The sequence below is a fragment of the Harpia harpyja genome, chromosome 22, assembly GCF_026419915.1.
Source record: "Harpia harpyja isolate bHarHar1 chromosome 22, bHarHar1 primary haplotype, whole genome shotgun sequence".
In the NCBI taxonomy this organism is placed as follows: Eukaryota; Metazoa; Chordata; class Aves; order Accipitriformes; family Accipitridae; genus Harpia; species Harpia harpyja.
The window spans coordinates 10,237,175-10,264,516 of record NC_068961.1 but is presented as its reverse complement, the minus strand read 5'-3'; the positions used below and the strand labels follow the sequence as shown (position 1 = coordinate 10,264,516).

Below are 27,342 nucleotides of genomic sequence, written 5' to 3'. Positions count from 1 at the left end.
ATCTGGTTTCAGATGAGCTCCCTTACTGAATTAGGCCAATTACTGTCTCTGATAATGGTTAACAGTGGACACCTAGGGAAAGAAAGCATTATAAAGCTTGTATAGACTCTGTTTCTTGTAAAATTTTGACTTTGGGATTTCCAGCAGATTGACATGACATATTGTGTTTAATAGCCCTTGTCCTCCATTTGTCTAATTCTCTTCGATCTGTTTACTTTTCAACCTCTGCAACATCCCATAGCATTGAGTTTCTCTAAGTAATTTTGTACAAAATGACTTTTTTTTTTTTCTCTTAATGACTTTCCTTTGAAGTTTGTTCCATAACTTTGTGTATCCCTTTTCTCCTGAGCAATGAGAAGCAGTGAGTAGTCTCTTCATCCTGTTTGCTTCTTTTTACCACTTATGGCAGATCTCTCCTGTTCTGTATCCTCCTTTCTCAGCTGGGTAGTCTCAGTCTGTTTAATCTTTTACCCTAAAGCCATGGCATGCTTCCCTTACAGCTGTAGTTGGAGGTTCACATTCTGCAAATGCTTTTCTCTGGTGGTGCCGGGCGGGGGGGGGGGGAAGCTAGAAGATACTCCCTTGCTCTTAGCCCAGATGAGTGATCTACTAGTGTTGCTCATCCATAAAGCTTTCTCCATGTGGCTCAGCGGGTGTAGCAAATGAAACCAGACAGGCTTGTATCAGTGCTTGCTGGTGCTGCTCTTGGGCCTTGCCAGAAGGATGCCTCTCTTGTATCAACGCACAGCTCTCCACACTGTTCTCCTCTTACAATAGTTTCTGCTACAGCTGATCTGGGAATGCCCAAGGACCCCATTTTTAAAGGCATTCAATTAATGTGTTGTGTTTTCATCTCCTTAAGACCTTTCAGAAGCATCCCACAGATGCTGTGGCGTGGCTGTGCGTGTATTAACTGGGAGCCATAGCTGGTGTTGGGGTAGGCAGCAGCGCTCAGCCTCCCTGGCCGGGACATCTGAGGGAGCGGATGGACCGTGCCTGAGCTGCTCCTGGGGTCACAGCTTCGGTGTCAATAACTGGTCGCTTTTGCTGTTCCAGAGCTGGGGAGGTGGATGGTGGAAGTGGAGTCTCAGGTGGCTTCGTTCTGCCGTGGCCTGAGCGCGGGTTCAGTTGTGCCCTGTCAGTCGCAGAGCACCTGATAAGCTATACAGCTGCAGCCTGCCCCATGCCCTGCAGCTGCGCAGGGCAAGAGCCTGCAGAGAAGGAGACTTCTTTACAGGTTTATAAAAACCTCACTGACCAACTGGAGTTGCATGTACAAAACACACTGACTGTGCAGGTTTTGCATTGTGTCATGGAGTCTTAAGAGTGACTCTGCTGTAAAGGAGTTTTTGTTTGTTTTTTTCTATTTTACAGTTGCATTTTTTGTGGTAACCTCTCCTTTTCTCTCCCTGTTTCTCGGCAGAGATTTTATTACTGCTCTTGACATCATGGGATTCGGGTGCAGCAGCTGCAGCATGTTGTGGGCTCTTACCTATGAATAAAGATGTGGTGAAACGCTTCCCTGCTTCCATGGCTTGTAGGCATTTCCATTCTTCCCAGTACAGGAGTGGAGAGTGGACGAAGGGACCTGCTTTGGAGTCAGATTCATTATCTCACACACCTGCAGCTTTGGAAGGTTAGCTGTGATAGCTCCTTATCCTCATAGGATGGAAAGGATAGTATTTTCCTGTACTTTCTGACTCCACCTATTGAAGTACCAGTGTTGTTTATGATCCACCCTGTGGGTCGGCACCTTTTTTCCTGTGCCAAAAAAAGCTACCTCCATCCACTTACTGGGCTTTAGCACAGCTCAAGTAGGGCATGCTTTCCACTAGGAACAGTAGAAGGGTGGTGTTCTAGTCTTACTCATTTTAATCTCATTTAGTCAACGGGGAGGAAGACGAAGGAGGAATTTAGAGTGTTAATGGTCAGTCCTGAGCAGTGTGTCCCCTCCTTCAAAAAATATAAAAGTACTTTGGCTTCAACTTTGCTGTCTGATGAGAAATTGAACCTTATGTGGTCTTTAGGATGCATCTCTTGACTGCTTTCTCAAACAAGATGTGGCATTTTAGAAACCTTGGGCAAGTACAATCATCCTTTGGTTCCTGTTTGCAGGGTGGCGTCAGCCCCAGTGGGCAAGTTTGCTGTTTATTATGTCATTGCTGCACCTTGTGTTATGACAGAAGAAACCAGTAGTTTTTCTTTTTGCCTCTGCTCTGTACGTAAAAATGGACAAACATCAGTTGGTCACAGTATCTCTTTCACGATGTCTTCTCCCACCTCAGTTTGGTGATTTAGAGAAACCTGGAATAGTATTTATGGTTTTTCTTATAAATCCATTTTACATCTATCTGACTAAAAGACCCCTCAATGTCTTTGGTGTGTTGTATATTACAGATTGTAGCACATAACATTAAATTAATTGACTGGCCATTAAAATTAATTTAAAATCATTAGTTATGAAGACAAATTTTGTTGTCTTTCTGAAGTTTTTTAAACTAAAAAGAAGTGCTTTAACAAATCTTCTAGTAAATTTTTGCTCGTGTTTTGATGTTTTGACATGGAGAACTAAAATAATAGTACAACCACATATAAATGTGTCATGTGAAATGCTAGAAAATACAGTAGGATGTCAGTATTCAACCAATGATTTGGAATATTCCAAATATTTTGAGTCCTGGCTCTGACAATACATTCCCTTTAATTGTTCCTGTCCGATGATCACCTTGGTGCCCTTTTTTTACTTGAGGAAAATTTTAGCATGCAGATGGTTTATTTTCAACTTGTAAATGAAAACCTTTTCTTGTCAGATGAGGAAAGAAATTATTGACTTATGTTTCCTATAGGAAAATATTTGTGTTCTTGCTTTCTTTTAACCTTTGAGTAGAATGTAAAGACACAGCTCGATGTTTTCTGCATTTTGCAATCCTTCAGGTTTTGTTAGTGATGCAAAACTTTGCAGCAAAGTGGTTAGCCTCTTCAAAGCGTTGTAAGCAAGAAATAAATGAGTCAAAACAGATAAAATATTTAATGCAGGCTGCTGTTTTTGATTCTTTTATTATTTGAGATTTAGGAAAAACAAAACAAGAACAGTGCAGCCTACTTTAATTTATTTATTAGCAAGTACCAAAAAATTAACTGATTATTTTAAGAAAGTATCTTGCAGGATATGAGAACTCTTGCCTATGCTATTAATAGAAAAGTTGTTTTTCTTAATCCCAAATAGTGCATACATTTCTAGATCCTTCCTTCTTTGATAATATTTCCTGCCTGTATTCCTAGCTGTGACACTAGTTCCTTACCTGTGTTTTGTCATGAAAACATGCATTAGTGCAGCTGGAGAGCAGAGAAACAGGTACAAGTGGGCAACTGCTGCCAGCATCAGGTGGATGGGGCTAAGAGGCAGCTTCACTTGAACTAGTGTAATACTGGTTATTGCCTAATTTTCAGTTACGTAGTGATGCTTCTCTGTTTGGTGGGGTTTTTTATTCTTTGTCCCGCCGTCCCCATCCCCCCTCTCCCCACTGCGGTGCAATTTCATCACTGTACAACAGCAGGACAATACTTAGTGACTTAGTGCATCACAGGGATTTTTCTTCTGTTCGCCTCTGTGTGTGCATCAGCAGGAAGGGCAGTGAGTAGCAGGATCGTGGGATATACGCTTGGGAGACCTGGATGCAGCTGCCTGCTTTGCCGGAGGCTCCCTGCGTGATGTATGGCTGCTCTGCGCCACAGCTCTGAAATGTCAGGGCTTTCAGTGCTTGCTTAACATGAGCTTATCGTGAGGGTAGATACAGTAAAGGCTGCAAAACACTTAGAGCCAAGGTAACGTGAATCATACCAGTTCTTAAAATAGAAAGCCCGGCTAAACGCTCTCTGAGGTTTTTCTGCTCAGTCATATTGGTGAAGCGTGTGCGTGCTGCTCCTGTTTCTCGCTGGTGCTTGGCACGCCCGTGACTGCAGTCTCCTTGCAGATACAGTGCACGTGGCCGTCTTCGGGTGTCGAATCCCCTGGGGGAGCTCCTGGGCAGCCAGCTCCTTGTTTACCCAGCTTAGCACTGGGTGCGATGACCTGAGACTCATCCATTTTTAGTAGGAGTACGTCCGCATCAGTCTTTCATCCAAGCGGATGTTGTCCTTAGGTTCGTCTTTGTTGAGTAAGTACACATGGGCTTGTGGGGTTTTCTTTTTTCTTTTGCCCCTTGGTTATTAGATGCCTCAGTGTTAACGTCAGGTACGAGTTGTCTTCTGAGGGAGCCCTGTAAAACAGACAACACGCTATCAGTAACTGCGTCTTACCTGCCGAGGGCTCTTCAGAGTGGATGAACTCCCCGAGCACGCATAGCCGGGGTAGGTGCCTTTCTGTGGCGCCTGGGGCACATTGTGTAGTTAGAGGGCTGTATGTGAGCTAGCCCCTGCCTCCTGGGGGTTTCCTTCAGGGATCAGTTAGCTGCTGCGGAGTTTCCAACAGCCTGACGAGAGGTGGTTTGAGGAAGCGAGAGCTGTGATGGCTTCCCTCTGGCGACATGGCGCTCCTCCCTGCCCTGTGGGCCCGCCTGCCCTGCCAGCCACCTCGACCTCCAGCATTGACCTGCCGTGTGGCGGCCAAGGTGGTGGTGCTCCACGGGCTGCCTGCGTGTTTAAACGCCGCTGTGACTTTCCTGCTGGGAACTCGTTCCTCGTTTCGTCGCACTGGGGGCTTTGTCGCTCCCCCGGGGAGCGCGGCCCGGCTGGCGTGGGCAGAAAGGGAGCGCCGGCGGGGTGTCGTGCCCCCTCAGCCGTGCGCAGGCAGCGATACCGAGCGAGAGCACCGTACCCTGCTGAGGGCGGCAGTTCCCGCTCCTGAGGGCCGTGCCTCTGTTTTAGCGTTGCCCTGAGTGGGAGCGATGCCGGGAGGTGGGCAAGGAGCGTTCACCGGGCCGCAGCCGGACAGGCGTGCGAGCGTGGCCATGCCAGGCAGTGCCGGGCTGGTTGTGCTGTTCAGGGGAGGAGGCGCTTTTTTTCTTCTTTTTTTGTTTTATTTTAAAAGCAGGCTTTCGCTCAAACTCAGTGTGGTATTTTGAAGGAAATAACTTTTTGTGTGTGTCTGAATCTCTACTGCTGTTTTAGGAAAACACTAGTTCTGTTAGTAAACAGCTGGTGTAAAAGTGTTGTGTTCAGGAGCGGAAAGTAATTATGAGGACTAAAACAGGCAGGGCCAGAACCACATACGCATTGGTGTATTTGCTTGAATCAATGACAGTCTGGTGGTGTTTATTTTTTTTAAATTGATTCTGCCTAGATCGGTATCGTCTTCAGGGTGCCACTGCTAAAGCTGCAGTGTTTAATGGGCAGAAATATTTCCTGTCAGCCTGGCCGACCTGTCTGCTCTCTCTACAGGCCAACATGTGCAGCTTGCTTCAAAAACAAAAATAAGGCTGCTCGGTCACTGCTGGGTGTCGAGGAAGCACAGGGAAAAGAGCGCAATTTAATTTCTTTCCAGCCTCTCAGAGAGTTTCTGTTGAGGTAATGGTGGCACTGCGTGTGTTACTGGTGACTTGCTCTTTCTGAGAAGGATTTCTGATTTTTAACAAGCTGCTTGGTGTGAGGTGATTTAGCTGAAGGCCTCTGGTGGAAATCTTCCCGCTCTGCCCTCGCGGTGGGTCGACGCACCGATGCAGCACCGGAAATTAAAAGCTGCATTTCTGTTTTCAAGGTAGGAAAGGCGGTTGTACTTGGGGTGTGCTGTATTTTATTGTATTGTCAAAGCATGTTATAAATGTGAAGTAGCATCACTTACCCTCTTTTTATGCTCACAATGCAAAATGATGGGCATTAAGTGCTTTGCACTAGACCGAGTGATGAATCATCATTGTAGAAGGGCACATGAAATGATGTCAGGGTTCCCTTTTGGCCCATAATCCACAAATGAATGCGGGGGGCGGGGGATTATGTTTGGGGTATCTTCATCCTCGTTTTATGGTCTATCAGCTGATTTCAGTCCAGAATTTAACTATTTCAGGGGATAAGTCATACTGGAAGATGGTATTTTGGACTTTCTGTAACCCCCCCCATTTTGAAACCCGTGGTATCTTTGTGGCAGCTGCCGAATTTGCCTTACATAGGTGAGGTAACATATATGTCGAGTTGCTATTGCACTTCATACAGGCCCATGTTATTAGCCAGATTTTGGTAACATGCGGTTCCTTGCCTACTAAAATTATTTATTTACCTAATGACAAAGGAATTGGCTGTTGCTGGTAGTGCCGCTTCTAAAGCTTGGTGCATTCCTCCTTTGCTGAATTACAGATTATTATGTTAACTAAGACTTTAGTATGAAATAGTAGCAAGGAAAGTTTTATTTTGTGGTAGGCCCAGTACAGCCTTCAGAGAATAATTCAAGATTTTATTTTGGGGGGGAGGGGAGGGCAGGATAGATGTGGTCACTCTGTTATGGGGTTCTTAAGCAGTGTAGGGGTATATTATTAATTTTTTAAATTTTTCTGGTTAGAGTGAAATAAAGAAGCAATGTTACTTTTTTTGCTGAACTTCCTTTTCTGTGAATTGTTTAACCTTTCAAACCTTTTCAGTGCAGCAAATATTGCTAACCCAAGTTTCATGTGGGTGTTTTTTCCAGTTTATATAGCCTTTTTGTGAGATTGGATAGGATATTAAAAATAATAATAAAAAACCCAAACACAAGTGATCTCTCTTCCTCTAGTTATTTGAAAGGTTGTATTAACTCTACTCATATTTCGTAATTTCCCTGGCAGTTGACTGTGAAATTTGACCTATTTAAATGGTTTTACTGTACTACATTTCCTGGAGACCTTTCAAGATAATTTGCTTCCTAATCTAAATTTAACAGTTACATAAACCACATTTTGGAGACTTGGAAATTTCTACCTACTGCCTCTGCTTTTTTTTTTTTTTTTTTTTTTTTTTGTAGACAAGCCATATTGTAAAAACGTAAGTACAGAATTTTAATCTAAGATTTGCATGTAGCTTGTCATTTGGTTTTCATACATAGCTGCTGTTTTTCTTTTTAATAAGATAAAGAAAGTAGGTTATTTTTTGTCCCACTTGAAAGTTTCCTTAGTGCTGTGGCCAATTCCATTTTTGTCAGTCTATTTTAAAATGTGAAGAAATAAAATTTCACAGGTCTAGGATATGTTTGTGTTACAGTTCCTTGAATTTCTTGGTTGCCTTTTCCTTCTGCATAGGTCTTAACAGGTACTGAGGAGCGTCTGGATATGTTTAACCTTTCTTTGCAACAAACTGAAGCCAGGAAGGAAGGACTGCTACTCCTTGGAGATACTGTTTTGTTCAGAAATCTTGGCTGGATTTAAGGATTCATTTTGTACGCTTGTCACTGATGTCTTGCCTAATATGCTGTGCGAATTCAGACTCTGAGATACCTTATCCTTCTTTCTGCTAACTCTGTTAGTGATGAACTATGCTGAGGAATGTGTCAGAACAAGAGGATAAACTTAATAGTTTATTTGGTAAATTTATTTGTTTACTCTGACACAAACTGAAAAGGGAAAAATGTTTATTGCTGTTGTATCTGCAGGTATTTGAAATGGGTTTTTGCTTTGAATAAGGCTCTGAAATTTTGTTAACCGTCTGCTGTTTACATATGCTTCTTGACTGATTTTTTTGAGTAATGCACGGTAACTAGCTTTTCAGAAATGGGAAGTGCCGTAAGTCAGTACCACGTTGATTTTTTTTTTTTTTTTTTTTTTCCCCCTCGGGGAGAGGAGAGAACGGTGGTAGAGGCAAGTGGCTGTTTCTTGTTCTCTTCAGCAGTGCAGATATTTGTGAATAAGCAAAAAGGAGCAAACATAATTTAGAAATCATTAATTACAAAACATCTCCCCTAGATTTTTGGAAATACCAGTGTTATCCTTTCAGTCAGATTCTTGCACGTGCTGGCTGATATGTTGATTACTCATAGCTTGGAATCCATGTTTAATGTCAGCCAGGTGAGTGCAGGGTGGCATTTTCCTGTCTTTCATTGAAAGTGCAGTGATGTACTGGATCCAGCATTGGTTTTGGCTCCAGGGCAAAATTCCCAATATGGGCAGCAGCGATCAGGAAGCTGGGGAAATGCTGTCAGCCTGACTTGCTGCCAGTGGCTGAGGAGAGTGCATTTCCTGGGGTTATTTTTGGTTGAACACCCAAAGGGTTCAGGGCATCTTGACCTGCGTTTGGGTGTTTAGGTGATGGTGGGGAATGAGGCCGATTTTCTCTTTTTTTAAGTTGTGTTTTTTGTCTTAAGCTGTTGTCAGGCCATGGCTGCGTGCATATTCCTGATTTGCTCACAAGTCAGAAGTGCGACAGGTGTGCAATATGCTTCAAGTTTAGGAACTGCTCTGGTAATTGATACTAAAAATGATGCCAGAAAATGTTCCATTGCAATAATTGCCTGGAGAGTTGAGTATGTTTTTGCTTCCGACATGGTGATTTCTTAATGTCACTCCTGTATTTTAATTTTCATTTAAAAGATCCCTGACGGTGAGCGTCTTTGGAATTTAGATATGTTGTCATACAAGTGATTGATCAGCTGTTAGCCCTTCTGTGGATTTGGGGGGGGGAGGCAAAACCTGCTTTAGATCAAGGGATGTTATGTTCTTATTTTTAATGATCATTTTTAAGGTAATCTGTGCTTGACCATAAGGCTTGAGCAGATTTTGAATCCACAGCCAAAGCACCCCGACTTACCTTTTAAGGGAGTGAGAATCGTTACTCAGTGACTGGGAAATGAGGGTTTTCATGGGGCTTTTTGGGAGGGCAGAGCCACTTTCTTCTTTCACTCTGCAATACTTCACTGTTGAGTTGCTTTACACTCCTTGTTTTTCTTAGCTTGTACATTGGGACTGCTAGAAAGTTTAAACTTTTCTAAGCTGTTAAAACTAAGTTATCAAAATTCAAACAAAGTTCAACGTGCACATTTGCAAAATGCCTGGATGAAGATAAAGGGAGTGGAAGGAGGCCGACGGTTTTAGCTGCTCGCTGTATGGCGTTTCCATCATGCTTCTAATGACGGCTCATCTTTTCTTACCTCTTTTTTTCTTTCTAAGTAGCATCTATTTGAGACTGTTTTCTAAATTTCTTTTTGAACAAGTCTGTGGAAAAAAGTATTTCTTACCTATTATAAAAAATTACTGAATTTTTCATTTTGTGTGTAAAAATAATACTATTTACTTGATTATCTTTTGGTCTTGCTGCATGCCATTCATTATACTGATACTCTGAGGTAGGAGAAGGGCACTGGCAATCTCATGAATTTATTTCTCACCTTTTCAGTAAGTCTTGATGCACACCTTGAAAAAAATTAATTGTGCTCCTTTATTCTAGGCTTCATTGTCACCATAGTTTTCAGAGGTGAAGTTAGAAAAGGGGCAAAACTAGGTTATATAAGAGATTGTACCCATTTCTGTGGCATTTTTGGTTCTGTGGCATTTTTGGTTCTGCGGCATTTTTGGTTCTGCTTGTTTTGTTTGTGTTTTTGATGTGCACAGATTGCGCATTCTTTCTACATTTAGCCCTTTTAGGGATATATGTGTGTGTATATATTTTATTTTAACTTCTTCACAGTGCTTTGCAAGTGATAAAACATAAATGTGATGGAAGAAGCAGGAATTGAGGCACAGGGTTGCTTGCAGCCTTGCTCTGGATTGTATCACCTGGCTAGCAGTATTGTCTGAAGCTGAGAGACAAACTGGAGGGTGCCAGACTGCTTTGGGGGAATTAAGACTGAAGCTGGGAAAGGTTGACATTGGTTTCCATGTTGTGGGGTCTGGCTTTGCATCTCCTGTCTTTCTGAACTGAGCAGCCGCTGATTCTTCCACATTCTGCAAAGGCAGGTGAAGGAGTGAGATGGGAGTTTTACCAGGAAATGAGTGTTACTTTGGGATCCCTCTGTAATGGCTAGGGAGCAGAAACATCATTAGTGACCCTTTCTGGTGAGCCCTCCTGCTTTGGGGTGGAAGTGAGCTGGAAGTTTTGTGGCAGTCCTAGTGTATGCAAGGGTACAGCAAAGGAGTCCCCTATTAAAAACAAAAGTGAAGCCCCCTGCAGAGGTGGTCCTGTTGAATGATGCTGAGGCTGTTACTTCTGCATCATGTGGGGGCATACAGTGAACTTGTAGCATGTTGGTCACTTCAATAATGTGTCTTAGCGCAGCACACCTGTGATTTGTTGTAGCTTTATGGGCTCTTATTCACTGTTGTGGTTAATATTGCTGCAAAAAAATCAGGCAGGAATCCAGTGTTGTTACTGTTCAGGGCTTTTACCCTGAGTGACTGCTTTTTCTGTTTGTCTACTATGATGGAGGTGTAAATCTCTTGCCTGAGCTGCTACAAATTCACTTCTCAAATACAACTATTTAAAATTTTTTTAATTTTTTTTTTTTTAGTTTCAGTTTGTTGGGTTTTTTTCTCCTCTGCAGTTGTTGGCAGGGGTGTGCTTTCGGTGTGGAAGTTCTTGTTACACTTGCTGTTTCTGTGTAAGCTGTCTTTGAAGTAGCCATCTCCTCTCTGCTTTCCCAGTTGCCCAAGCAGAAGTCTAGGCTTCCCGGGTGTTCCCTCCTGCAGTTGTCTGTCTCAACCTAGTGATTGACCCTACATTAATTGAATGTTCATGTTGTGCACTGCAGATAGCTGTCTTTAGTACAGAGTGAAAAGGTTTTTATTGCTGCATGTTTATATAGACTATAAGAGATGAGAATTGCCTGCCATAAGCTTTCAGCACCTTTTAACAGCTGCTCAAAAATTCATCTGAACATAAAAAAAGCAAGCAGCAGGCACTTGCATTTCTTGCTAAGAAATGGAAGCAAGGAATACTGCTCGGCACACCTAGATGCGTCTTTTCATCGTCTCCCAAGTTCTTGTAACATGCCTGATGGTCTGTAAGCCAGGACTGTTTGGAATTGAAGACTGCCAGGCAGAGAAGGTGTTGCCATGGGCAGAACCTGCTGCTTTTTAGGGAGGGTTGTATGCTTTGGGGTGCTGGGTTTGGCTGCTGGAGTACAAGCTCTCAAAATAGGTAGTACTGTTTTATTTGCTCTTCATTAAAGTCAATGCCTTTAAACCTCATGAGTTGGCAAGGTGAAAGTAGTCTTCTAGTCCTCCCCACTACCCAGCAGTTAACTTCAAGCCTGGTGCCCCCAAAACATGCACAAAGACAAGCCCTTTGGCGCAAGTGCCTTCTACCTGTCAAACAGCTTTTGCCTAAGAGATTCATAGAAGTTTCTTCATCTAAGTGGTGCCTGCACAAGCCACCTTATATTGCTAGCTGGAAGCGAAGTCCTGCAGTGTTTTGGGTATTTTGGTTTTGATTTTGCTTTTCTGTTGGACATTGGTCTTTGTATACTGTGTGGCTGCCTTGCCTCCCCAAGTTTGCTTGAGCTGTGAGAAGGTGAATTAATGTGAAATTAATTGTTATGTAATGGGAGTTTATAGCTTGCTTAAGTGATACAAATGACACCTTTTGATGTCCCATCCTGTTGACCACTGTGTCCATCTGTCCTCCCCCCAGGTTAAATATCTGACTCAGAAGTTCTGTGTCTACCTGCTTGAAAACTGCAGGCATCACTTCCTTTTTCAACTTGCAGGAGTGTGGTCAATGTCTTTTTATAACAGATAAGTCAAAAGGATTGTTTTAAACTTTGAGTGATCATTGCATTTAGATTCAGTAAACTCACTCTCTTAAATATAAAGGCTGCTGAAACTTTCCACTAAATTAAACACTTGTGCTGCAAACAATTCAATTGCAATCTCTTCAAAGCCTTTGGGCAGGCTTCTCTTATCTGGAAATCTTGTTTATCCCATGGTCTTTGGATAAGCTCAAGACCTGTTGTACAGTAACTAATGTGGAGGGTTTATCAAATGGTCTATTCAGCTGTGTTGCTTTTTTTAACAGCATGTGGTTTTGTTTAAGAAATGAAGCTGCTTACATTTCAGGTGTGGCCAGGCTGGCGCTTCTAATACTGCAGGCATTTCAGGTTCAGCTGTCTGTAACCTACTTGTGCCTATCTTCTGCTTAAAAAAAAAAAAAAAAAGAGTTGTCATCTATTTTTGCAGAATCATTTCTTACTTTAATGATTTGCTCATTCAACCCATTAGAAAGATAGAGGTGATTTTCATTTATTGTAAACGGTTATTGGGGTTATTGGTTCTTAGTTAACAAAAGTAACATTGAATATTATAGAATGGCAGTATTTATAAAAATGTATATGGATTTCTGTGGGCACTTGATTAGAGATACAGCCGATCACTTTTTTGATCTTTCTTTTATTAAGTAGCGGTGCAGAATTTTCTTCTTCCCATTCTCTGTATGTGTTACATGTTAAAAAATCAATTTCAAAAAGCTCAATACTTTTTTTAATGGAACTGGTGCAGTGCCACGGAAGTATTTCTCAGTGATACCCCTGATCACATCCCAAACTTCTGAAAACCACATTTCTTGTGTACTAAGTGGTGATCAGATGATTTAAATTAAATGGCATCAGTCACCATTTTCTGTGATTGTCCCTATTTAAAATCTGCCTTTTGTTTTGCATGGATGCCTTTGGGGTTTTTTTGTTTTTTTTTAAAGTGAGTTATACTTCTAAATCCTTGCCTTGCTGTGCATCCACCTTATTTCCTGGCCTCCACCCGTCTCTCAGCTAGCGACTGCCACCATGGCAACTCTTCCTCTGGCTGAACAGATGGGACATTGAGTCTCCTCCGAGAGCAGAGCACCGCTCACGCCCTGCCGGGAATCAGCTGGCGGGTTGCGCTCCTTTCTGCAAAATTTAAAGCAAGCTCTGCCCAGCAGCGGGATGCTGGTTTTGAGGGTGCTCAGTTTCACAAATAATACTGTGGTCTAACAGTTGCTTGCAGAAATAAAATGTAGTGGCTGAACTGGGATTATTTCTGTGCCTGAAAGCTCTTCAGAGGAGCTTTGCCTTTAGTGCAAAGAGCTTGGCATCAGCCAGCAGCCAGTGATTTTCTGGTAGAATGGTTGCCATCAACTTTTTTTTTTCTCTTTAGGATGCGTCAGGATGAAACGCCACAGGCATCTAAGCACCAGTGACAGTTCAGACAATGAGAGTAAGTAATACCTACTAGTTTTTCTTTGGTCTATCACCCCCTTGTGGTTTCCTTCTGTGGTTTGAGGGCAAACCGTTTCACCTCTTGTAATTAAAAAAAATGTTTCTTGCTTGATTTCTTCTTGCGTTCTGTGGTCTTTGGTGTTCTGAATCCTGTTACGGGAGGAAAATGGGGTGAAGGATCCTGTAAACCTGGGGGGAGTTTTGAGTCTACTTAGAATTTGAAGAGCAACTTGTATGTCTTTCCCTTTCAGAGCTGGGAAAAAGAAATCTGTAATTCAAGGGAAATTTTACTGTCCAGGTTCCTATTTTGCTGCTTTTTTTTTTTTTTAAGTCCTGTTGTCTCTTGTTGTGCAGAGCCTTGACTTTTAAAATTGCTGGAGGTGGCAAGCTTTTTGAGCATTGATATGTTAAGAGTTATATATAAGATAGAGCTATAACAAGTGTATTGATTGTTATGTTATCTTATACTGGTTCTTGATCTGTTCCGCCTTGGTCTGTTATACAATTTAGTAAAGTTATATTTTAAATGTTCCTTGGCACAGATCTGCCTGAGCTTGCATCTTCCCATTATATGGAAGGGGTTTGTTTGTTTCTTATAAACCTGTGCCTAATAACTCTATACATAGTGATACATTGTTATTTTCGTTGGGAGTTATCAGTGTATCCTATACTGAAGTAACATTTTGCCCGGAAATGTCTAGACATCACGCTACAATTTTTTGCATCTCTCACCAGCATGCTTTAGTATCACTGCTTTTTTGGGTATTTTAGCACTTGCAAACTCTGTCCTTGGTTTTACTCCTCCTTCCACTTTGTTAGAAAGGAAATGAAGGAAAGTGGTCTGCCTGCTTGTTTCTGTTTACTCATGCTTGTATTGGGCAGAGTGGAATGTAGCCATAAACTCAATGTGCTGTGGTTTTACAAAGAGTGGAACAGGAGGAGCTGTAATCAAGCCTACAGACTGCCTAAGAGTTTTTTGCCCACATCTTGTAAAAAAATTATGATAATTCAAGAGATTGGAGTGCCTTGTGTTATGCTGAAAAATTAAATGAATTGAAACGAGCCATAATGGTCCTCTTTTCTTTTTCTTTTTTTTTTTTTTTTTTTTTTTAAACAGGTCCTTCCACTTCCTTTTCTTCTTGTTCTAAATACAGGAGCAAGTCAAAAACACCAGCAAATGAACAAAAGAAACCTGCTGAGGTAAGAACCAAGGTTAAAGATTGGTCGCTGGTAGTTTTTTTTGTCATGTAGTTTTTCATGTTTCTAAGCCTTGAAATTGTGAGCTTTGAACTAGTGCCAGTGAGTCCTTTTGTCACCTGTCAAATTCTCTGTGAAACTGTGTTTTCCCCACTGCGCGACTATTATAGGAGCTCTGGTGTTTGATGTCCCAAAATGACTTATGGCATTTGCAGACAGTAACATATAGTTCCTTCTTCCCCTGAAATTTTGTCTCATTTTGAAACTGAAAAAGCTGGGATGGTCTTACAATCCGAGAGCATGCCACAGAAAGAAGTGGTTCATGTGTATGTATGGGAAGGATACATTCTTTCTGCTTTAGGATAAAACAGTGGGACAGTTAAGTGGACAGGATATGTATGAATAGTGCTTACTCATCTTCTACCACTTTCTCACTCTTGGCTTTTACCTTCAACAAAGCTTTTTTACTCTGCCATCCCCACCTGTTTAGGACCTCAACACCTATCACCACTGTCACTGGGTCTGTATTGACCAATTGAATAAATTGGCATTTATGTACAATCCAGTGCTCAAATCCATCCTATCAGCCATTCCATTGGTAGGTGATTTTGGGGAGGATTTGTTGGCTGCCTTCTCCAGATTTGATGCTTGCTTTCTTAAGGGCTGAAGTCAGATAACTGCGAATGGGAGAAATGTTTCTTGTAGCTAATTCCCCTTACTTGCTATCACATTCCCTCCAAATGAGTCTTTCAACACGCTGGTATGACTGTTGATGCCAGAGTTTACTGAAAAAAAGACTGATAAAACCCACTTTGCTTCTCTAGAATTTAAAGCTGAGAGTTATGTCCCAGAAGAAATTTTGTATAATATATCAGCAGCTTTTTACCTGTTTAGATACTACTGTGATAGGTTGTGTAAACTACATAGATTGTGCTCATACAGCAAAAGGTATTCAGCAAACATACTTCATGCTTCTTTTCTAAATGCTGCTAACTAGATAAGTTTGGTTTGGTAAGAACAAGGTAAATGTTACAGAACATGTCCTTTCTTTGGAAGCTTAATTTTTTATCATAAGTTAATTGGAGAAAACTCACTGCTTCATTTCTAAAAGAAAATCTTGCATGAATGTTTCAATAAAAGCAAAATGGGCCAGAACTAGCTATGTAATGTTTTATTTACAGCCACCAAGGTTAAGAAAAGCCTACTATGCTTTTTACCTTTAAAATGTTGGTCTGAGGATTACGGTTCTGTAAGATTTTAATCTTAAAACAGCTTATGGCTACTGAGGTCTTGTAATTGTTGCTGAAGTTTGCCTAGGCAGTAGCTTTGTTACTAGCCAAGCTGGGCAAATGGGAACTGAAACACATACACTGCCAGACTTGTTGCTGTTTCAAATACACTTCAGTGCTTGTCCCTTACCAGTCCTTTCTTTCTGCCCAGCCATCCAACTTTCTTCTTGTATCTCTTCCTCTCAGGGGATTGTCCTATTACAGTTTTCTTTGCATTTGCTCCATGCTGTCTTTATGTGCATATGTACATTATAAACAATAATGAAGATGATGTCCATGTATACAGCATACAAGTGTTCTGTTTACATAACTTCTAGGAATTAAAATGAGCAGTATTTTCAGTTCCTTCTCTTGAGATCTTCACTGCTTCTATCTGTTCCAAGGGAAAATCTTGAGCCGTTTAGTGCTTAAAAATACGAAACTTTGAAGAACAAAATCTGGAATATACTCTTGGAATTAAAAAAGTGTATTTCATAACATCATCCTTCCAGTAATACTGGCATCTTTTTGTCATCTTTCATTTAAGATCCCCCTCCTAGAAAAAAAGAAGAAGAAAAAAAAAAAAGAAATCTCAAACCTTAGAATATGTCTTCTTCTGGAGGAGTGTCCCAAGTACAATATTTAAAAGAACCCTCCAAAAAAAAAAAAAAAAATTCCTCTAGGAAAAGGAAAAGGAATGGAAGGGAAGGTGACAGTAGTAATCTCTACTGCTTGCACATAAGACTCTTGGCTATCCTTCCAGTTTTTCCTTTCCTTCTGCTAGAAGCAAGCACTCCTTCCAAACCCTTGAAAAGCATATGCTGGAGAGTGTATTACATGAAATGTTGTTGTCAGCAGAGCATTGAAATGGATTATTTATGCACCAAGTGGTGACAAGGTTGTAAAGCAAAGACTGGAAAGAGACCCCACCACACACCTTTCCAAAAATCATGTTGTAATTCCACAAGTTTTTGTAGTAATAGTTGTCTAATATCTCTTAGATGGAAATTTAAAATTTCAGGCTGACAGCATCCCTTTAGCAAGGGCTCTCTTTAACAAGTTGGCATTGCTCTCCTTTCATTCACCTCTGCTTGCCAGGCAGCAGGCTGTTTCTTGAGTTACTGATGCAGAAAATCTAAAAGGTCAAATCTATAAATAGCTGTTTGGGAATATTTTTGCTCGTGGTCTTCATACATTAATTTTTCTTCCATGCCAGGAAGCCTGGCTTTCTCAATTAAATTGCATGTAAATACATAGGCTTTTTTCCACTTCCTCAACCATCTCTAGCACAACCCAAGTACCTGGATTCTCTCTCCAAATAAAAGCTTGGTTTTGGTATTGTGACCAACAAGCAAGTTAGTATCTGTCAGTTGCTTCACGGGACTTGTCTGTATGTGCCATAGTCCTCTGTGGTCGCCTATAAAAAATGACCAGTGGCTGCAGCTGAGGACTGCTCTGCCTTGAATTGCCTCCCAGCTGCTTCAAAATCGAGGTGGGTGCGGGGATGGCCTCAGCGGAGCGAGGTTGTCTGGTGTTAACTGCAGGGCAAAGGGGTGCAGTGTTAGAGTGCAAATGTCAAAGCCCGTTCCCAGAGCCTGACTTACCCCAGGGGTTTACATCAATGCAGAAGGGATGTTACTGGGTCAGACCTGGGGTCCGCTTACTCCATTCTCCTCCTTGGAGAAGAAGGTGAGAACAAGGCAAGCCTGTAATGATGCTTCTTCAGACCATGGTGTTTCTCTATGTAATTTCAAAGGCAAGACTGTGACTCTTTCTTGGTGCTCCCCTTCCGGATTACAATCTGTCACAAACTACTGAAATGGTGACTTAAAAATTCTGCTATCTGGTTAACTTTAGCATTCACTTTGAATAAGTGAATTGTGTTAAGATTACAGGCATACTAGTAGTATAAATCCTAACAGTTTTTTCAGACCTTTATGATGATGTTGGCCACATGCCATTTGTGGTGTTGCCCCTCACAGATTTAAATGTAGACGGGAGGGGCTCGCGGGCCTAAGCAGTAGGCTGTGTGGGAGTAGCAGGGCAGGAGGCATTTGGATGTCTGGCTCAGCATGAAGTCTGTACTTTGCAGTTTCCTGTCTCTGTGGAAGCTGCAGCAGAAAATGATGGCAGAGTAGTTGGAATCATTTTTGCAGGGAAAACTATTAGCTGGACCGTCCTGAATGACTGACCGTTTCTTTTCCCTTAGGCTAGCGGGGTCACAAAAGGGCCTAAGAGATCTTTATGACGCTCAAGCTCATATGTATTTGTTTCAGTCCTCTCTCCCTCTTGAAACTGTAAAGGAGTTAAGTCAGCATTGTGCTTTTTTTTAACCCTTCCCATACAAGATGGCAGTATTTTACCTCTCTTTGCAAATAGGGTTTCGAATCTCATAGCAATAGTAGTTTTTAATCCCTCATTGCTGATAGCGACAGCTGTGTTATGTGAAATGTAGCTTGTCTTCTACAAGTAAATGGTCTGCTTTCATTACTTAGGTATGTGAAACTTTTTTTAGTGGTATTTAACTGCCACATAAATCATAGGTCTTGATCCTGAGGAGCACCCTGTAAGACTAGACTCTTGGCAGAAAATGGATTATTTTTGCAGTTTGAAAGTGGTTGGTTTTGTTCTGTGAATGAATAGGCAGCATGGTTAAATCGTATTGCTTTGCATGTACTATTTGTAATAGAATAGGAGACTGTTACCTTTATGCGCATGCTTACCTTAGAAAATTCTGAATTAACTTGGACATCTGTACAGGCTTCTCAAGACCTCTGGCAAATGTGCCTTATGCGTTTCAATGAGCTGCTTTCTAGTCTGCTTGGGTTAATTGATTAAAAAAAAAAATTACAATACTTTTATGTAAGTCAGTGGTGCAACCTCATTGGTTATTTTTATAATCTTCATTTGCTTTGAGATGCTGTCTCAGACTATTTGAACTCTTTAGCAAGAGATGACCCAAGCGCATAAGGGCATGGAAAAGCTTGCTTGTGAAAAGGCTGAGCTATTTTACCTTCAGAAGTGAATGAGCAGACGTTACAGTAAAGTATGAATGGTCTGGAAACAGCAGACCTAGAGCTTCAGTCCTGCCTGTCCTTGCGATGGAAGAAATGGGGAGGAAGGGCGGGGGGGGCAGCAGTGAATGAGGCCAAAAGTTAGGAAATCTGTAGCAATCAAAAGGATATCCTTTCCATGCATTATGTAATTAGACTGTGAAGCTCATCTGCTACAGGAAGTTGTTGAGACTGAGAATTGAACAAGATTATCATCTGTCCAATTCCTTTTTTAATGAGTACAGATTTTTCTAAATATCTGTATAAATTAATACCATTTAAAAAATTGATTGTTAGGATTAATCCCAAAATCCAAAGCTTATGTCTGATTAGCAACCAGAAGGAAACTTGATGTGTTTTTGCGCATTCTTCTGGCTCATGAGATACTGTCAGGCATGATGTTAGGTAGGGTTGATTTAGTATCTGATTTCCTGGCTTTTCCTATACATCTTGTAAAGGAGGCAATGAAGATTCATGGCTACTTAAAAGAAAAGTGCTATATTTCATTTGCTTGAGTCCTGGATAATCCATAAAAATAGTTTTAGGGAGTAGGGCTTCGAACATTAGGATTTACTGCAGTGCGTGTCCAAATTGTGTAGATGTCTGAGAACTACAAATTTAATGCTACACTTATTCCTCTCTGTCCCAGATTTTTTAACATCTTAAGTTTTTCAATCCAGTGGGTATACATGCCTGGAACTGTAGCTTTATTTCCATTTTAAAATTATGTTGCCTTTTATTTACTTTGCTACCTAAGAAACCCAACCAAACAAAAAACCCACCCTGTCTTGAGTCTCCAGACTCTTCTATAATAAAGTGCCTTAATTCAGAAACTTCATGCCCAGATTGCAATGTATGAACAAGAAAAATTCTACCTCTCCAGGATGAGCCCACCAAATTTTGTCCTTAGTCCTTCATCCTCTGTAAATGGACAGTCTCTTGCACATACTGTGGAACATCTGTACAAAGATTAAACTATTTACAGATACTGTGTGGCTGTATTACACTTGTAGTAAGTCATATTACAATTTGGCTTTTGTTTCATTATTTATGAGGTGATTTTAGGTGTAAACTGCTGCTTTATAAGTGTGTTTAAATTTTGCTGAGGGTGTTCTACTTGAGAGCTATAATAGTAGAGTAAGCTTTAATGCTTATGGGAATAAAAAAGTTACTAGATCCTTCCAAAGGTGAATAAAAAAAAGATGATTTGACCCCAAACATGGTGAAAAACTCATATGTAATTTACTTCACAGAAAGTGCCCACTGTAGTTTGAGTGTTTGGCACCTGGAATTTCAAAGTTGGCCTTCAAGATGGGTTGTGAAGGAGACCAAAAATCCAGGAAAATACTAGCTGTTTCAGCTTTCTCTGGTTAGGGAGGATATTGGCCCTCGTTCCACGCTATTTTCTGTAAAAGATTTCTGAGAGTGTACTCTCGTGGAGGGGACAGGATGGAACATTTAGTAGTTCCCTCCTGCCTTTAAAAAATCATGGCTCTGTGTTTCTGTGGCAGTGGGTCTTCTGATTCCCTAAGTGGTGGTCATGAGCAATGGAAACACATGTTACTGTGGCTCTGCTGGTCAGTCACAGGGGAAGCCTTAGGACTGAAGGAATTAGTTGCAATCCAGCAGAAATCCCACTTTGATTGTAACAACAGAGCAGTTAACCCATAATTTACTTACACCTTTAAGGTGTGGTTCCCAGTTGTGGCCTAGGTGCCTGTGACAAGTGGCTTACCCTTGTTGGGGGTTTGTAAGCAAGTGGTCAAAGTACCTGAAAGCTCACAGTTTTCTTTCCATTTTTAAGACGTGATGCAATCCATTTGTTTTCCCTCACACATGCATTTGGGTAAGACAAGGTGAATGAGCAATGGCATGTCAACTTCAGTAGTAGCTTGCAGAAGGGTATTGGAAAAGGTATTTGACTTTTTTTTTTTTTTTAATGTGGTTTTAGGTTTGCAGTGGTCATGAACAAAAGGTGCGTCACAGTCTGTGCAGATCTGATGTTTGAATTGTTCAGCGAAGGTGGGGTTTGTAGAAGGCTGTTGTATTGTCAAGACCCACTCTCTGTCTTCGACGCTAATATTTTACTGTAATTCTCTATAGCATTTCTTGTATCCTCCCTGATATCTTTAGTGGATAAGGATACTTCACACAAAGTAGTGTTCTTTGTTTCACAGGATTGATTTATTCACAGAGTAAGCACAGGAGGGTCCTGTGAGGAAGATTATGTATTGAATTTTCATAGACTGCTTCTAGAAGGAGTTCGGGTTAAAGTCAGAGACAGCTTTTCGTGAAGCATTTAGAAACGGATTCCAAGAAGTTAATTTTCCTTGAACATACTCTTCTAACATAATTTCCAAATACAACTCGGAAATCTGAGAAACAAATAACACGTATGCACCATATCTTTCCTTCCACAGCTCCATGATATCATTGTTGCTTGATATGTTAGTGCCATGGGGGAGCAGAGCATCCTTATTTCTGGAGAATTTTTGTAGAATTTAGCTTTTAAAGGCTTTAGAGATGGCAGTGCATCTCTGCAGAGGTGACTAGGAAGTTCCCATTGCCTCAGCAAATCCAGGCAGACTTTTACTGCAGAGCAAAAAGCTAATCTTGACCAAAGAACAAGGTTTCCTCTTCTAGATTTAAGCCCCAGCTGTAAAGCATGATATAATTGTTAGAGTTTCTCAACAAAATGTGTAATATGATGATGATGATGGTGACTTAAGCAAACATGTTTTTCATTGATGTCATTCAGCTGGACTATTTTCAGCTGAAACTAAAAATTCCTGGCAGCAAAATGAAGTGGCAAGTTCAGACCAAGCAGTCTTGCATGGTAAGCAGGGCTAAAACTCATCTCTTCTTTCATGCTTTCAATTGATAAAAATACTTTTTTAAAAATTCCACAGTTATGCAGTAACTTTGTGAATCCTTACAGCAGTGGGGTGTTTCCCATTTCTGTGTGTACGGACCTGGCTATGCTAGCTGCGGTCGGTTGTAGCTCAGCTCTGCAAGGTCCTTCTCTATCATGGTGAAGACATGCAGCACTATCTGAGTCTGCTCTTGAGGAATGATGTGTTGGGATGGGAATGCCTTATTAGCCTAGACTGGGCATGCTCATTTTTCAGGTCTTAGTATGTACGATATTACAGATGATATTAAAATAAAGTTGAAGGGTTGTGGGTTTTGTGTGGTAAGAAATAGAACTGCTTTTGGGTGACTGAACGATGACCATTGCACTTCACGGGCTAACTGTGGAAGTGAAGGTTGTCCTTGCCAAGAGGAGAGTATGTGCTGTGGAGTGGACTAGCTGTTACTTTATGGATACAGTTAGTAAAGGAGCTGCATTGTTTTTCAAGTAAGTGTCCAAAAAGAAACAACCATGAGGAAAAGCTGGCTATCTAAGTCCTGAAGGCATGTGTCTGCTCTTCATTGAGTTGGCTTAGGTCATATCCTTGAGGCTGACTGCTGAAGTAAAATTTACTTGATTTGTCAGAAAACTCTCTTTGGGTCCCTTCAGTGTTTTGGTTTACTTCCACAGCAAAGGAAATATAGAGTGAGTGTTCTCATACGTTGTCCTCTGAGAGTTGGAAGACCCTGCTTAGCCACACAGGAAGAAATGAAGAATGATGAGAGCTAGAGATTGTAATGATTCCAAGCGTCTGCAGGAAATACTGAGTTGCACTGTTACCATAAGTATGAATAGGCAATTCTTAGGAAGCCTTGGTTGAGTTTTGGGGTTCCTCAAGGTTTCAACAGTTATGTTTATATTGGTTAAATCTTTGACCTTCAGTGGTACCTCTACTGTAAATTTTAGAAATTTGAAACTGAGAACTTGATATTGCAGCATGGTAATGGTGTGGTAAGTACTGTACAACAGTCAAAAAAACAACAAAAAAAGTCCATGCTCCAGGGGTTTGTGCTCTAAAAATAGAAATGATACAGTTCACATATACAATGGATGATCAGAAGATGAATTTGCTGCTAAGCAATGTAGTTAGATTACTGATGCCTTTAATAGCATTTTTCATCTAGTGTTTAAAAAATAGTGGGCTTGATATGAAGCACTTCTATATTGTGTCAGTGGCTGGCTTAAAAGGTAGTTTGTAAAGCACTTACCTCAGATGAGGTTTGAGGAGTATCTTTTCTGATAATTAAACCAGTCAATGCACTTCTCATTTATTGGATTATTTTTTCCTCCTGGAGTTCTTTGGAATTGTGCCATGTTAGTGTTTCTCATAATCCTGGTTCTGTACCTGTAACACAGAAAATGAAAATGCCTTTTAAGTGGCATAAATCATTTTACATTTTATTTTTGGTGTGTACAGATACTGCTTGGAAAAAATGGATGCTTGCAGTCTTAATGCTTTCACTCTTGTCATTCAGATTTTAATACAGGCCTGTTAGGTACCTGAGGATTTTTATGCAGGAGACAGCAGTGAACTGTCTGGTCTGAACCAAAGCAGATAACACACCAGTAGTAAATAAGAGAGCCTTGAGTCTGTGGTTTTGAGTTCCCTTGGTCAACTTGCTCTCCTGGCAGCCCACACGAGGTGTGGTTGTAGGACATAATGAAGCAACACTGATGTTGTAGGTCACCGGCAGCCTATTTCAATACCTGTTTTTAGCACAGAGCTTTTTTTTAGTAAAGTTTACTTGATGATTTCCAAGAACAGCTGAGAATTTTTGCAGCAGGCATAACCGGTCTGGTGCTGTCAAATTGAAAAGGGTACACAAAGATATTTGGCTCTGAGATACTTTATTACTCTTCTGGCTATAAAACTGAATTAGTAAGAAGAGAGTTCAACCTGCCACAGCTTATTGCAGGGATATTTTCTGTTCCATTTTATTGCCCTTTGAGGATTTGATTTCTCGTTATGATAATACAGTTAATTAGTTGTGATGTCTCCCTTACACCAAGCCACAGTCACTGTTCTGCTTTTATGAATGTTAAACTGGTGCAGTGTAGCAGTGGAGAAAAAAAAACACAAAGGATGCATATGCCCTTTATTTAAATTGTTTGCATCTGTATTTGACAGGCATTGACATTAAGTAAGCTTTGAGATGACTGATAATCATGTTTGCATGCTCGTAAAAACTTAATCCTCTTGAGCCAAGAGTTGAATGGAGGTTTGTCACTGATGGGTTTGCTTTGTTTCATGATGGTGTGTTTCATTGTATAGGTTTGCTAAAGGATGCTGAGCCTGGATTGTGTCGCTGTGCCTGCATCACTGGAGTTCAGGCACAGAGCAACACAGGTCTTGTGTTTCAGCAAAGACAGCTTTTATCTTTGATCCTTGAGATCCTGACCAATAAAACTTCAAGCAGTTTTAATAAATGAACAAGTGCCTAAACATCAATTTTGCCAAGGCAACTGTTCATAGCCCATGGTGAATATGACAGTTTATAGTAGCTACACTGAGTAAAAGAAAAGGATATGCTACCGTGTATCTTAAGTTGGGGTAAAGCCTACAGACTGGCAAGTAAAACAAGCTGTTTGAAAGTGATACGGTGAGGAGTCTTAAATCAGATGCAGGCCTCTTTTCCCCTCTCCCTGCTTGCCTGTAACAGCCTTCTTCCTTCTGATTAGCCTTTGGGCAGCAGCGTGGTTTTGAGTTAACGTAAACTTCTTGTCATACTGCACCTGATACACTGAGAGTTAATAACCAACGTAATTTCAAATTGACTTGCTTGTGTATTGGTACTCTTTAAAAAAAATTATCAAGGTATATGCATTGTTTCAGTGTAGATTAAGAAAAATACCTACTGCTTCCTTTAGCACAACACTCTTTCTCAAGCCACTCTTTTCCCTGGTATTTCTTGCAGGTGTTCCGCAAGGATCTCATTAGTGCCATGAAACTACCAGATTCTCACCATGTCAACCCTGATGAATATTATATCTTTGCGGACACATGGAAACAAGAATGGGAGAAAGGGGTTCAAGTTCCAGCCAGTCCAGAAACTATTCCACAGCCTTCTCTCAGGTAATGGTGATCAGACGCAGATCACGTGTACAGAACGTCAACTTAGAAAAGATGGTCTCTCAAAAATAGGTTGTCTAAATGCAGTCAGCTTTTCTGTGTTATTTAAATCCCCAATGCAGCAGCCTTCAGGCATATTCTTAACCCAAACAAGTACCAATTTGGAAAACATTTCTGTGACACTTCAGTCCAGATCTGGTTCTGTCTGTATACTGTTATAGTATCTACATTGTGAGTTTAAAAATGGATCTTTTTTCCCCGAGTCACACGGTGCTGTGGATTAAAAACTTTTCTTATTTGAGTATGGTGAGTTTAATAGATTAAAAATAAACCCTAATCTTATACATGTTGCTTGAAAGGCTTCCCTATAAAGCACGATGATATAGAGCAGTAGGCATGCAGTAGTTACTGATACCTGATAAAGTTACTCAATTGTTCATATAATTTAATTTTGGTTATTGTTGCCAAAGCTTTAACCCTTTCTGCCTTCTCTCACCACAAAGAGCTGCTTAACATTACAGAATTTCAGTGGTCTCCATTTCAGGAGATAGACAAATAACCTTTCATTCTCTCGCACTGTGTTTAGACTAGGAAAACATAACAGTGTAGTCCTGCAACCCTTTGTGGTGGAAACAGAGTGTGTTTCAACATAGAAATGTTATTGCCACCATGGTCTTTGAGATGAAGATAAATGAATTGTCCAGTGAAAGCGCTTATGCCAGCATAATTTAATTTCCACTGGGGCTATTGTCAGTACCAAGTTATTAAAAGTAAATATATTGCATCTCATGCCAGTAGTATTACATTAGAGGAAAAAATTGCTATAGATTTGGCTGGACCAGAGAAAAGAAAAGCTCACAAGGGAACCAGGGGAAAAAATGAGCAAGGTGAAGGGGGAGGAAGAATGGCAGAAGAACATTGTTTGTGCTAATATTGACAACCCACATTGTCGAGTAAGAATTAGGTGGGATACTGCTTGACTGCTGCCTGCTCCTTTACTCCTCTTGCCTTATTTCCCACAGCTTTGCTTTTCTCCTTGTCCCGTGGAGGGTTAGCTCCAGAAGGCATGCAGAGCTGCTCACACATGGCACCATTCCATTCAGTATCTCCCTGGCTTCCTTTCACGTGCAGGGCCTTTTGCATTGAATTCAGAGAAAGATTGACTTTAGCTAAGGTCAGTCTTTCTGTTCCCATAGGCTAGTTTACTATTCAAATGCTGAGTTTTATCTCTCAAAATAATTGAAAGATTGAAAACACCAATATCTTTCTCCCTTGCTTCCTGAATGATTTTTAGCTGTTTTTTCCCCTTTACATTTTTCTTGGCATCAGAGTGGTTCTTACATAACAAAATAATATATTTGTAACATGGATAAAGTGTCATTTACAAAATAAGGGTAGACTGTTTATCTCCAATGAAGAGCAGGCATTTCTCCTCCTCTCCCCATGCAGTAGAATAAATTAAGCTTTCCTGAAAAAGCTGGTATTTTCAAGAAATCAGTTGGCAAGATTTCCTTCTATTATTTAAGAAGAATATAGAACCAAGATTGTAGGGGGTTTTGTGCGTAATACTTTATGTGGGTTTCAAAAACACTTCCATCATCGCAGTAGTAGCATTTGTTAAATTGAAAATCATATGCACAGGCTTATATTTTAAAAAGGATTCTGTATACGTAGCAAACCTTAGCACATTTTGTGTGAAGAAATGACATTTACAGAATCTTGCCTCCCTAGCCTGGCTACACCTACTGACTAGTTTAAAAACTGTGAAACACTAGGTTTCTTCACGCTTAGAGCAAATATTTCATGTCTTTCAAGGATGGGTCTTAAAAAGCTGTAACCCTCTATTTCTTTTTTCACTTTCACTCTAGGGTTGTAGCAGAAAAGGTGAAAGAAGTACTGTATACACGACCCAGGAAATATATCCACTGTTCCAGCCAAGAGCCCACAGAACCAGGTTACATCAACATTTTGGAACTGGCAGAATCTGTGTGTCGCTATGACTTGGATGACATGGACATCTTTTGGCTTCAGGAGCTAAATGAAGAGCTTACAGAAATGGGTAATTTCACAACACGTTCTAATTCTAAAAGCAGCAGTTTCATTTCTGCTGTTTGAGTTGTAGTCTGCCATGTGAGATCTCTTAAAGATTGCTGAATGAGAATTGAGTGGAAATGCTAAGGAAAACAGGAGGTAAAAATGCTTAAAATAATGGCTTGCTTGATCTGTTAATGTTTTCTGTTTTACCTGTTGTGCCTAAAAATTTCTTCACATACATAATCACGTGCAACTTCTGCAGACTGAGGCAGGAGAGAAAAAGCCCACACCAGGTGGAATTAATTTTAGGACTTAAAAAGTTAAAGATTTTATGTAGGAAAAGCAGATGTTTCCAGTTCTTAAACTTGAACATACTATCGCTACAAATTCAGAGTTCTGAGGAGCTTGCATGCTGGGTTCTTAACAGAGTAATTAAATTTCACACATGTTAGCCCATTTAAAATCAGCTAAGTAAACTTTCTTTTTTCCATGCAAGTTGTGGGTATAGAGGGCTATGAGGGGGAGTGAGCTATGGAAAATAGTCTTGGAATTATCACTGGAATAACTGAGTTCTGGTGGAATAGCCTGTGTGACTGGCATTCTTCCATGGATGATTGCAGGTCCTTTAGGAAGGACAGGTGGGCAAGAGAGGGAGATATTTAGCATCTCTTGGATTTGCTGTTCACAAACAAGGAAGAACGTGTAGGGATGCAATAATCGATGGCGGCATT

General features: G+C 40.7%; 1 protein-coding gene across 4 annotated transcripts in view; it reads left to right on the top strand.

Annotated features, from left to right (window-relative positions):
- JADE3 (jade family PHD finger 3) overlaps window positions 1-27,342 on the top strand; it is a 67,058-nt gene that overhangs the window by 20,457 nt on the left and 19,259 nt on the right. For 3 of the 4 annotated variants that reach the window (XM_052773516.1, XM_052773515.1, XM_052773517.1), the window contains 4 exons: window positions 13,017-13,076; window positions 14,196-14,278; window positions 24,423-24,580; window positions 26,446-26,636. In XM_052773516.1, the coding sequence (XP_052629476.1) occupies window positions 13,028-13,076; window positions 14,196-14,278; window positions 24,423-24,580; window positions 26,446-26,636 (481 nt within the window). In that variant the 5' untranslated portion in view covers window positions 13,017-13,027. Of the gene's footprint in view, window positions 1-1,423; window positions 1,637-13,016; window positions 13,077-14,195; window positions 14,279-24,422; window positions 24,581-26,445; window positions 26,637-27,342 lie in introns of those variants that run through there. The other variant, XM_052773514.1, reaches the window with a different exon arrangement.